Source organism: Megascapheus bottae, chromosome 5 (genome assembly GCF_031878675.1).
Source record: "Megascapheus bottae isolate mThoBot1 chromosome 5, mThoBot2.hap1, whole genome shotgun sequence".
NCBI classification, from domain to species: domain Eukaryota; kingdom Metazoa; phylum Chordata; class Mammalia; order Rodentia; family Geomyidae; genus Megascapheus; species Megascapheus bottae.
Genome location: NC_143513.1, coordinates 20,023,213 through 20,036,187, shown reverse-complemented (window position 1 = coordinate 20,036,187; position 12,975 = coordinate 20,023,213). Strand labels below are relative to the sequence as shown.

Here is a 12,975-nt window from a genome sequence, read left to right as displayed (position 1 = left end):
CCACCCGTGCGGAAGGTCTCCGGCGCGCTGCCGTGCAGGGTGCGGGGCGGCGACGCGGCCCTCCCTGCCTCCCTGCCCACCCAGCCCTGCCTCTCAACCTGTGGGTCCGGCAGTGGCTACCGACTTGGTTAGACTGGCTTTTGCTCCTTTAAAGACCACAGTGACCCACGGGAAACATTCGTACTTTTCTGAGGTCAGCAGTTAAGGAGATGCAGCTCTCTACAAATAAACGGATGGAAATCATTCGTGGAATTAACAATAATTAGCTACAACTGCTTCAGGGAGAACTTGGGCTAGCTCATTTACAGTTAATTTGTTAGATTCCTAAAAGACATGAAAGTTACATTGACTTGCTTCATTCGTTGTTGAAAATTCACCTGGTATTTTTGCACCAGATTTATCTTTGCACTAGTGAGAAAGTACTCAAAAAATTCTTCTGAGTACAACCTTAGCCCCCTGTGGCTTAGTAGATTGCAAATGGATACACTTTTTGTCACCTTGCTCTTTGATGTCTCAGCTTGTATTACTTGTGTATGTTAAGATCCTAGACAGCATCTAGTTTGTTACTATAATACAGAGATTAAATTCACAAGAGTCCCAGCAACATATTCTTTAAAAGAAATGCACACTTGTTTTAAATTCCAGAGGTTAATTTTTTTTGATGGTGAAAGCACAGGCTAGTATTTATAGAAAATAAGCATTTAGCCTTTTAAAAGTTATTGCAATAGGTCTCAATTTTAGTAAAAAGTAGTCAATCCAGAAAATCCACTTTGGAAGCAAACAACACATCAAAGTTATGGAAAGTTAAATGATCAACGGAGTACCACATTTAAGGTGATCTATAAAGCAAATGTTACAGATAAAAGGAGATTTCCCCAAATACTTTTTGATCACATGCAACAGGTACTTGGAAAATTTTACAAAATCTTACTCTTGACATTCTGAATTCTACAGAAGTCAGGGGAAAGAATGCTCCCCTCCCCTTTAGTGCTAAAAGAGCAAAAACAAGCATCTAAAGAGTTATAAAGAGAAATTTCACTTCCCAAATGTTCATTCCAGATTGTTTATAAACAGTTTTTAACACTGTGACACAGGTCACGTTTGTTCCCCCCCTCCCCAAAGTCTCATAAAGTAAAAACATTTCTTAAGTGAAATATCCATGAACATATTGTGAAAGTGTGTTTACGTTTAGAAAGTTGGATTTGCTTGGCGGGGGAGGAAGGGGGACCCGTAAAAAGAACACTTGCATTTAAAATGGATGATCTTACACCTTCCGGTTACTTAACATAAGATCTCCCTGTTAAAAAAAAAAACAAAATGTAAATGTTCTTTTGGTCTTGCAATACTTTCCACGTTGCAGAAGTACTCTTCCATTCATCTTTTCATTAGAAAATAACTTCTTAAATGCTACAGTTTGACGAAGAGAAGCACACTATCCATTATTAGTTAGGAATATCTAGTGTCAATCTGTATTTTCTCCATTCATTTGCCTACTAGTATATTCGAGATTGTTTAGATTAGCATGGCATGTAGACTTTGATTCACTTGTTAAACATTAGCTTCTGATACTGTTTCATGAAATACCCGTTAAAAATATACCCCAAGTGTCTCTGGTACAAAGCCTTTGAATGGAGCACACGACCCTTTAAACCACAGTGGGAGATTTTCCCCAGCAGCCCAGCCCCGCCTGCATTTCCGTATTCCCGGCCCGGGGTTGGTCGTCTTGGCGAAGGCTCCTCCAGGCCCAGACCCTCGCAGTCACACCGACCATTGTACTCGCTACGCACCGGGGAAATTATGAATGGCTCGCCCACCTCCAGGCAGGCTCAAGGGGGCTCGGCGCAGTTGTACAAGTGGAAATAGCACCCAGGGCGAACGTGAAGCGCCTTGCCAGTCTGGATCCCAAGTTCTCCAACTAAAATGTATTTAAATAAAAGTATCCGTCTACCCCAACCCTCGCCCCCGCCCCCCCCCTCCGAAACCACAGAAGAGAGGTTTCCCCCTTAAGTACCGACTTTTCCCATTTTGACTCCACTCCGGTGCCGGCCCGCGCCCCCGACGTCCCCGTGCCCACCCCAGACGCCGCCGCCCCGGCGCGCCCCTCCCCCACCGGCGGCCGAGCCCGCCCCCCGGCCTCGTTCATCCCCCGAGCCTTTTCTGAATCCCGCAGCCAATGGCAAACGCGGAGCCCGAAGCCACCGCGGGCGCAGGCCGGGGCGGAGGAGGTGTCGCCCAGACACCCGCCCCGGACGCCGCGGGCTCCCCTCCCCCACCGCCCGGCCCCTCCTCTCCGCGGGAGCTCGGGGGCGGCCGGGGTGCCGAGGGTGGGGCGCGTCGGCCCGCCCCCGGCCCGCCCCCCGGCCCCGCGCCGCGTTTCCGTCCCTGCCCGCCTTGGAAACGTGCTCGCGGCTTCACCGGCGTTACACTTCCCTTGTCATCAAAGCCACCGGGCGATCTGGTGATTGTGACTCGTTGCTTTTGTTAATTTCCTACCTAAAAAAACGATGAAAACCGCGGTAACTTAAGAAGCATTGCCGACTTAGGGCTCCTGAGCCTTCTCCTCATTAAAAGAAAGAAAAACCCGTCTTCTACCCCTGCCTTCCTGCCGGGTCCGCCCCGCCCGCAGAACCATTTCTAAACTCGGGTGGTGACAATTAGCTCCGCGCCCCGCTCTCCCGCCCGCGCCCCGCCGGCCGCCGCCGGGGCTTTTCTTCCTCCCCCTCTCCTCCCCCTCCCCCTCCTCAGGGTCCCTCGCCCAACCTCGCTTCCCCTCCCCCTCCTCTGGCGGCGGGTTTTTTTTTTTTCTCTCCTCCGAAACCCACTCTAATTGAGGCGCTAGGATTCCTCACGTGAGCGCTTGATTTGTAGTTTGAACACGTGGCTCATTCAAAAAGCCGGACACTCCGGGAGGATTTTTTCCGCCCCCTGCGCCTCCCCCTCCCCCCTCTCCCCCGCCCCCGCCCGCCTGCCAGTCACCCGTCGGGGGTTTTTATGGGGAGGCGGCGCCTGCTTCTCGTAGTGTGATGTTTTCACAGTCCGCTGGCTGATGCCAAAGGGGCTGGGGAGGAAGAGACAAAAAGTAGTTTCCCCTCCCTCCTCCTCCTTTCTCTCGCTCATCCCGCCTCCTCCCCGGAGTTAGGAAGACTCGCTGAAGCCTTGGGTTTGTAGCTAGGTTCCCCCCCCCCCCCCCCCCCCCGCCTCCTTTCTTTTCTTTTTTTCTTTCTCTACCGAGGAGAGGAAACACCAGAACCCTCGGATCGGATTTTTTTTTCTTTTCCGCCCGTCGTTCTGGTGCTTGGTTCTTGCAGTGTTTGTGTTTTAAAGGCGAGAAGACGAGGGAACAAAACCCTCCGAATCCCTCCATCCCGGTGGGTGGTTTTAGTTTTTTTTTTCTTTTCCCATTTTCCTTATTTTTTTCTTTTAAATAAAAGAAAGCGCCACCACTCTTCACAATGAACAAACTGTATATCGGAAACCTCAGCGAGAACGCCGCCGCCACGGACCTAGAAAGTATCTTCAAGGACGCCAAGATCCCGGTGTCGGGACCCTTCCTGGTGAAGACGGGCTACGCGTTCGTGGACTGCCCGGACGACAGCTGGGCCCTCAAGGCCATCGAGGCGCTTTCAGGTGGGCCCGGCCCCACCCGGCGCCCCCCGGCCCCGCGCGGCTGGCTTGGGCGTCTCCGGCGGGGCCCCAGGCCCGGCGCGGCCGGGGAGCTGAGGGTGAGACCGGGGACGCTGCCCAGTCTCGGTTCCGACTCGGGGGCCGCAGCTCGGCTCCCCCGGCCGGGTGTGTCCGGCGAGGACCGACGCACTGTCAAGAACGACCGGGGGCAGGCTGGGGGGAGGTGGAGGGGCGCGCTGCCCGGACGCCCCTCCCGGGCCGCCCCACCCGCGCCGCGGCGCGTGCTCCAGGCCGCGGCACGCCGGGCCTCGAGGCCGGGCGCGAACCCCGCGCATCCCCCCGGCCTTCCTGCTGCCCTCTGGGCCATTCTTTACGGCGCTGGCCTCTCGGTGTCTCCAGCCGTAGAAAACAGAAAGCGCCTCGAAGCCCGCAGCCTGGCGAGGCCGAGGGCCGGTGCCCGGCTCAGGGGCCCCACGCCTCTCCTGCTCGCGCCTGGAGGGGAGCAGTGCGCCGGGTCTCCCGGCTCCACCTCTGCGGGTCGGACGAGAGGCAGGGGCAGGTGGGCGGAGGCGGCCCCAAGCCGGGCTGCGGCTTCGGCGGCGGCCGCGAGGCGGCTTACCCCGGGCACAGCTGCGCTGGGGTCCTTTCTCAGGGCCCCGAGCTTGGCCCCTTCTCCTTTATGGCCAGACATGATGCGGGCGCCCCGACACCCGTGACTCCTGGTTTGCAGTCCGTGCCGACCTGCACCCTAGGCCGTTCGCTTTTTCTTCGTCTTCGTTGTCCCCAGGCTCCCTTCCTGCCACCCCTTGTCCTCCCAACCCCGTCGCGAAGTTTTCCCGGGCTTAGGCCAGCAAGGAGGGCAGGGGCACCCCCTCTCCGAATGTCCTGTGGGTCTGGTGGAAGTTGGGGTGGCCGAGAGAGGCGGCGTGGGGGGGACTCGAAAGCCGATCACCTAGAGGACCCGACTGTTCCCCCCTTCCTCCGTCGTCTGTAAGTTTAAAACCCCAGACTGCCGGGCGGGGGAGGTCGGCTTCTCCGTGGGTCCCACGCCGTTTGCGTGGCCTCTTAGGCGTGCGGATCTGACCAGTCTCACCGGCCCTTGTATGTCCACAGGTAAAATGGAATTGCACGGGAAAGCCATAGAAGTCGAGCATTCGGTCCCCAAAAGGCAAAGGTGAGCTTGTTTAACTCGTTTCTCCTCCTTCCCTCTCCCAACCCCCCCATTAACGAGAAACCAGACTCCGCGCAGCTGAGAACACTTCTGGGGGCTGCCATGAGGGTGAGGTTGCGCGTCCTTTGCTTTTGCGTTTCGTGGTGCGTGTGTGTTGATTCTGGGGAAGTCTGGGAGGGCTCATCTGGGGCCCCTGGACAGGATTATTGTCCTGGTTAGAAAAGGGCTCTCAACGAAGCTCTCACGGCTACAGGATTGCTGCAGAGCTGGTCAGGTTGCCCCAAGAGGAAATCAGGGTCCCAAAGGGCAGGTTTGGGGAATCTGCATGCTTTAAGAAACAGTGGCTTATCCTCCCCCCCACCCCCCCAGGTCCAGGATAGGCGAAAGCAGTGGACTCTGCCCTTCCCCTGTCTGGACCCTGCCCTTCCCTGTCTGGAGCTGGTTCACACTGTGGGTGCTTCTGTGAGGAAAGGAATTTGCCTTTCCCCGGTTGGTTCGCCAGAGGGTACTGGAATATGAGAGTGAACTCCAGAGCTTCTCCAGGCCAGAAGTGCCTTCCAGTCACTTTAAAGTTATGCTGCTTTCTGCCAACACCGCCATTGCACAGGGCTCCTCCCCACCCATTGGTGTATTTTTTTCTCACAAATTTTTTCTTTTCCACCAAGAGATGGTGAAGACCGGATGATTTGTTACTTCAACAGTGGCATTTCTTTTCTCAGAGCATATGTACTCTGTCGTTTTACAAAATGTTTTCAGACTGTTCTTGCCACTGAAGTATGTTGGAGGAATGAATCCCCCCCCCCCCCCCCCCAGCCCAGGCCCGTTGCAGGTCTCTTAGCTACACTGGAATGGTGCCTGTCTTCCCTGTGGCAGCTGGGGTTGGCTTTTGGCCTGTGGGTTTTGCAAGGTGGGGTTAGGGTTTCTGCCTTCCCTTTCCCATCCCCCAGCTCCCAACGAGGCCAAACAATAACCTTGAAGTTAATTCAAACCAGGGTTATGTGTGTCTGGTTAAGATATTGGTGAGAATGTGTGCTCTAAAAGCTGGGGAGGGTTTGTTCTGCGAAATAGATGGCAGCAAAAATGTCACCCGTGTGCCTGTTTCTGGTTGAGCTGTCTTCCAGATAAGTATTTTACAAATCACTTTCTGCCCGTTCGAATTTTTATGGGCTTTTCTTTATATACTTAATTTTGCTTAAAGCAATTGGAAATACATCCAAATGACCTGATTTAGTTTTAGTTGAGAGATTTTGGTAAGAATCAAGTTATTTCATTTCAAAGAAAGCACTTTTTTAAAGCTTCTAAAACAATGTGTATACGATTGTATACTTTAAATTCCTATGGAATTTAAAGATGGAGAGGGATGTTATAGCTTCTTAAAATGAAGTTGAAAGGCATAGTCTGAATTGACTACATGGTGGGGGGAGAAACATTATGTAAACTCTAATTAGTTTCATATCTAATCAGTGTTTTCATCAATTGTTGAATTAAAAGTAAGCAAATGATCTTATGTGAAGGACCAACATTCACAATTTGTGAGTTTCTAAAAACAATGTCTTTAACTATTAGGGTCAATTTATTGACCTATATGTAATTTACCTTACTGTCTGCTTTTCCTTTCCAACCTGATGTTAATTTAGCCCCATGTGTTGTCTATTAAATTAGAAGCATTGTCTAGTAACAACTGTTTTATTCTATATTGCATGCCATACCAGGGGCTTGGACTCAGAGCCTGGGTATTGTCCCTAAGTTTTTTGTTGTTGTTGTTGTTGTTGTTCAGAATGGGATAGGGCTCTTCCTCTTGAGCCGCAGTTCCCATTTTTAGTTTTTTGGCAGTTATTTGGAGATGAGTCTCACTGGATTTCTTGTCTGGGCTAGTTTTGGACCTCATTCCTCAGGTCAGGTTTCAGTCTCTTGAGTAGTTAGGATTATAGATGAGCCACTGGTGCCTATTCTTAAATGTTGGGTTTTTTTTTTCCCCTCCAGCCTAAAACTTATTAAGTTACTTGTTGCTTTATCATGAACAGGAGTTCATGACAGAAGAAAAAAAACCATTATAAATGGTAGCAAGTATTGATTATTGAGAGCATCCTCAGTTTATTAACAGTGAAGACTGGATTTTCAAGCTCTTTTTTTCATAAACTTTCAATCTAATGCTTAGGATTAAAAAAATCATCTTACTAGTAAACAGGACTGAGTATATTGAAGACATTTGTTTTTATAATTTGGAAGAACAAGTGAGTACTATAAGTCCTTTCTTTGGACTGTTAATGTCTTAAAATAAAAGTAGATCCTTTTCTCTGTCCAGAGAAACATACTGGAAAATCTATAATAGTTTTAAAGTGAGTTACGATGCAGTTTTCCAATCTGGACTGTCTTACCATCTGCACAGGCTCAGGAATAGGGCCAAAAAAGCACCCTTGGTAATCACATTCCTAGTGCCTTTGGCAAGGTTAAGAGCTGGCATTGGGGCCTATTAATGCCTCATGCCTATAATCCTAGTTACTCAGGAGGCTGAGCTCTGAGCATTGAGGTTCAAAGCCAGCTGGAGTAGAAAAGATCATAAGACTTATGTCCAGCTAACCAGCTAAAAGGCTGAACTGGAGGCATGGATGGCTCAATGTAAGAATTCCAGCTATGAGGAACTGTGGAGTATGCAAGGTCCTGAGTTCAGTCCCTCCCTGTCATCTTGTGGGTTTCTGAACAGGCATACCTACTTGGGCAACAGTGAGCTTCATACCTGCTGTTCAAGCATGTTGGGAACTTGGTGTTGGAGAATGCTTCTGGCAGTACTCTGAGATGGATGAATGGGCTTGCACTAACGAAACCAAGAGCAGTCCTGGAGGTGACTACTTTGTAGACTAGCTAGCCTAGCTCTGACTGAAAGCTGAGAACTGTGCAGGGGAACCCTTTCTGGAAGGGGTTTTGTTGAATTTGGTTCAAACCTAGCTCAGCTCCCTGTTACCTTAGTCTCAAGGGAATGTGGAAGGAATGTGGCTTTTCTGCATTCAGATATCTTTAAGTTGGAGAAAATTATTGTACTAAGGCCCCTGAGCTTGAGGTCTGCAAACTGAATGAAGAGAGGACTCTTATCTGTGATGGTATGGCATTTTCCCTTCTAACTGTAAAAATATAGCACTGAAAGTTTTCAATGACTTCGAGGTGTAGACTTATTTTAGACATAAAAGTGAGTGTACAAATATGATTTTGAAAGATTCTAGTTGATTCTAGAAGAGTCCCTGATTGGGGCTATGAGCCCCTATGTAATTAATGGAAGTCCCACTTTTATTTTTGTAAGCTTGGGGGTATTGGTGAAAGAGTGGCAAAGATGGCACACAGGGCTGGGGGAGGGAGGATGAAGGGCGGGGACAGAGAGGATGGTGGTTTTAGTTGAATTTCTGTGACCTTTCAAATTCTGAAAAAAACTTTGAATATTCCATTTTTGTAGCCTAACCATTAAAAAAAATCCATCTAGTTCATAGGATTTAGCTGGTGGTCATGATGATGATTAAATGTTGCTAGAAATACATTTGACTAAAGAAGAAAAAATGGTAGAATATCATAGTTAATAACTTTCAAGAGGCATCCTTTCTAAACAGCCTGAGCTCAAATATCCTTGTTTTCTGCATTTTGGTCACATTATTAAATGATACCAAATAGTTTTAAATTTCAACTACTAAACAGCACTTGGGTGAAAAGTTATTGTGTTCTGTTTTATTGGAAAAAGAAGGAAAGTGAACAACTTGATTTCATATTGGAACCTTGAATTTACCACTCAATGTAGCAACAAAAGTCACTGGTGTTTTAAATGTATCTTTAAGTGGCTATTTGAAAGCTAGTGTTGCATTTTAATAGCTGTTAAGTATAGAATGAGTTGGTGTTCTGACCAGCAACATACCCATTAACCAGGGCTTATAACCCCCTCCCTCATTGTGGGGCCAACTTCATAGTCTTAGGGTATTATAAGCTATTTTCAATGCTGCACATTTAAACACAGGTTTGAATAGGGAGGCTGCTCCTTATTGTGGTCCTGGTGAACCTTCCAAGTCAGGAAGGTTCTCACATATGCAGATCCTTGAGGTTCTTCATATTTGCAAACTTTCTTGCTTTTACAAGCAGAATTATCTGAAGAGTATAGCATTTAAGATAAAAATGTATAACTGCTTACATTGTTTTTGCCGGAGGGATTTTCCTTCATTGCATATATTCTTAATACAGTTGAAAGGATCTCTTGATTCAGTCTTAATACAATTTTTAGCAACGAAATGAATGTGACTAGGTAGATATTACCATGTGGCTGGGGTCTTCATGGGAACCCAGAAAGGTTTGAGGAGCCATGTGTGTCTGTAACCAGTGTGAACTGAGAATCTGGGCTTCTGTTCATGGCTTTCCATTTGATTTGTGTGATCACTAACATGCCCCATGGAGGTGAAATGTTACTACACTAGACTCACAAGACAAGGGGTGTATTTTCTGAGATTTTTGCCATTCTTGAAGTAAGTTATTAGCTAAGATTTAAAAATACCTTTGGAATTAGAAAATGGATTTTTCTCCAAGGAGCTCGACTTAAGAGTATGGTGCGTGCATGCGTCTGTCTGTCTGTGTGTCTGTGTCTGTCTGTCTGTCTGTCTGTTTGTATGTTCTGGGGCTTGAACTCTGGGCCTGGGTATTTTTCCTGGGCTTTTGTGCTCAAGACTAGTGCTCTACTACTTGAGCCGCAGTTCTACTTTTAGTGGTGTGTTTTTTTTTTTTTTTTTTTTCTGTCTTTTGTGGTTAATTGTAGGTAAGAATCTCACAGGGCTGTTTCGGAGCTGTGATCCTCAGATCTTCCTGAGTAACTAGAACTCAGTTGATTTTTGCCTGTGAACTTTTTTTGGGTGAGGGAAGGGGAATCAGTCATGGGGCTTGAACTCTGTCTGGGCTTGGGAGCTGATCCTGAGATCTTCAGCTCAAGACTAGTGCTCTACCACTTGAGCCACAGCATTACTTCCAGTTTCTTGATTGTTAATTGGAGATAGACTCTTGAAGACTTTCATGCCTGGGCTGGCTTTGAACTGCAATCCTTAGGTCTCAGCTTCCTGAGTAGCTAGGATTACAGGTGGGAGTCACCGGCACTTGCCTGTGAACTTATTTCAGGCAGCGAGCATACTTTTGTGTGTAATGTACATACTGCTGCAGTTAGCTGAGTTGTTACAGGATTGAGATTTTGTTTTAAAGTGAAATGATGGAACCACCTTCATCTCTTTGAGGTGACTCCAATATCATTGTCCTTAGCGAATTCACACTACAGCTTCTTTAGCATAAACTAGTGTTTGAAAGGTATGAATTATCTATTCAGTAACTCTGGCAGTTGGTTTGGTCTGAGAGGAAGGAGAGGCAGAAAGATGGGTAGCTCACTGTGCTATTTTTAGCTGAGTTTCCTTTATTGACTTGTTGTCTTTGACTCAAGCTTCTAGAGTCATAAGACAGGAGGTGGCAGTGTGGTTGCAGGGACTAAGGGATAGGATGGCACTCACAGTTGAGATTTCTACCCCATTAATGTGCTGCTTACAAATTGGCTTAGATTGCCAAGATTTTGCTTGAAGGCTGGTGGCAAGCATAGTTTTGAATGCTCCATGAAAATTGAGGGTGTAATTTATCTTGGTCTGAAGTTGCTATTTGGCAGGCATTCAGTATTGGTAAATAAATATAGTTGAAAATACTGTGTGTGAATTTTATTTCCCCGAAGGGTGAAACATAATATATCACATGTATGTATATTTGAGAATTATCCTGAGACCATTTAACTTGACTAGGAAATAGTGTAACTTATCACAGAACTCTTCTAAGGGAAATCTAGTAGAAGTGAGGCCCATGATTGTAATCCTAGCTATTCAAGAAGCTGATCAAGCCTCTAGATCAAGTTTCAAAGTCAATTTGGGCAGAGAAGTCTGAGAGCTGAGATTTAATCTCCAAGTAAGTAGCAAAAAGCCAGATTTCAGGCATGGCTTAAGTGGTAGAGTGCGAACCATAGGTCAGAAATCTTAATGAGAAATGAAGTCCTGAATTCAAGTCCTATAATGGCACAGAAAAACAAAACAAAAAGAAGAAAAGAAAATACAAGAGGTTGGGAATATGACAGTGTCACTTCCCATTTTCTGGTGATTGGAGATAAGAGTTTCACACACTTTTTAGTGCCCAGGATGGCTTTGAACTGCGATCCTCAGATCTCAGCCTTCTTAGTAGCTGGGATTACAGGCATGAGACATTGTGCCTGGCCCCCTTCTCATGTTTTTGACCCTCTTTCCTTTTCCCCAAGAACTTTTTTTGATGATTCTACAAGTCTGGTAGGTTTTTGTTCCATATGATGCCGTTTTGGGTCATTTACCAAGTGGCTTCATTCACATAACTGGTCCCCTGGTGCTGCTCATCCTGGGGACACTTCTCAACATGGTATTTCATCATTCAGTGGTAGCCTGAGGTTTGTTTTTATATATATATATGAGGAAAATAGTGTATTTTACTAAAATGGTGTGGGTCTGGGTCTGAGTGTCGCCTGTTTTCATGGAAATTGTGAACTTTGCTTTTGCAATAAATTTATTTTTTTTTTCAGTGCTAGGGATTGTACTTAGCATTTCATCATATATATGATATATATATATATTATATATATGGCATAGCGACTGATTACTCCAAGTGAAAATGGAAGCTGCTAGACTTCTTAAAGGATAGACCTAGAATTGACTGACACATCATTTACTTTTCTCCCATTCCATTAGTTAATGCAAGACATCTAGCCAGTTTAGCTTCAAGGAACATGTGGAAATTGTCTCTAGGGGTGTAGAATGACACAGTTGTTGTACAGAGAGGAAGAAACTGGTGGTTATTACCTTTGGTTATCTTGTATGTGAACATTTGGGAAATTCTCTGAAGTTATATGGGAAAAAGGCAGTATTTGCTTCAAGATCTTGGGAACATAAGATATCTGAAACCTGAATTTAGCAATGGAAATGGTGAGCTAAAGTCTATCCATTGCAAGTCCTGGGAAGAGCCAATGGCATTAGCTAGCAGTAATAAGTAATGGCCAGGCCATTCTCCATTAATAGCCAACAGGATTTGCTGATGGACTAGATAAAAGGTTAAGAATATCCACAATGTGAAGATTTTACAGAGCAAATGGGGAAAAATAGTGTATTTTACTGAAATGGTATGTATGTGTCTGTCTGTCTGGGTCTGAGTGTCTCCTGTTTTCATGGAAATTGTGAACTTTGCTTTTGCAATAAACTTAATTTTGTTTTTTTCAGTGCTGGGGATTGTACTTAGCATTTCATACTTGCTAAAGCAGGTGTTCTACCACTTGAACCACTTTGCAGTCCCGGAAACTATGCTTTTGGCTTGTTTGTAATATTTACTAGAAATTTCATTGGACTTACGAGTAACTCAAGGGAAGATAGGAAATGGAGAATAAGAGGCTTTATACCTTGTAGCATTTGAAACCGTGGAACTAGACAGGATCACCAGTGAACTGAACCTGAGGCTGTAGAAGAGAGGGAAAATGACCCCACACCTTGGCAAAGGAAAAGCAAATAGTGAATTATTCTGAAGAAAGCCTGTGGAGAAGTAGGGTGTAAATCACCAGTGGAGGGGATCACAGAGGGTTTTGAGTTGGTGAGTAAGGGTGTAATTAACTTAGAGCCTTCTGAATCTGGGTACTGGCATTTTGTGTCTATAATCCTAGCTTTCAGAAGGCTGAGATCTAAGGATTGTGTTTCAAAGCCAGCCTGAACAGGAAAGTCTATGAAACTCTTACCTCCAATTTGCCATCAAAAATCTGGAAGGCGGGGCCGGGAGTTTGGCCTAGTGGTTAAAGTGCTTGCCTAGCATGCATGAAGACCTGGGTTCGATTCCTCGGTACCACATACATAGAAAAAAGCCAGAAGTGGTGCTGAGGCTCAAGTGGTAGAGCTCTAACCTTGAGAAAGTCCAAGGACAGTGCTCAGGCCCTGAGCTCAAGCCCAGGACTGGCAAAAAAACAAAAAAAAACAAAACAAAAATCTGGAAGGCGACTATGGCTCAAGTGGTAGAGTGAAAAAGTTAAGGTACATTGCCAAAGCTCTGGGTTCTCTTGAGTTCAAACTGGCACATGTCCACACACATACACACACACACACACATACATACAATCTAAGTCTTCCAGCTCTGTT

At 46.4% G+C, this 12,975-nt stretch overlaps 1 protein-coding gene across 2 annotated transcripts in view; it reads left to right on the top strand.

The window, feature by feature from the left end:
• The first annotated feature begins 3,452 nt into the window (after positions 1 to 3,452).
• The window catches only part of Igf2bp3 (insulin like growth factor 2 mRNA binding protein 3), a 98,105-nt gene continuing 88,582 nt past the window's right edge, over positions 3,453 to 12,975 (top strand). For both annotated transcript variants that reach the window (XM_090332759.1, XM_090332758.1), the window contains exons 1-2: positions 3,453 to 3,627; positions 4,738 to 4,798. In XM_090332759.1, the coding sequence (XP_090188885.1) occupies positions 3,453 to 3,627; positions 4,738 to 4,798 (236 nt within the window). The remainder of the gene's footprint in view (positions 3,628 to 4,737; positions 4,799 to 12,975) is intronic.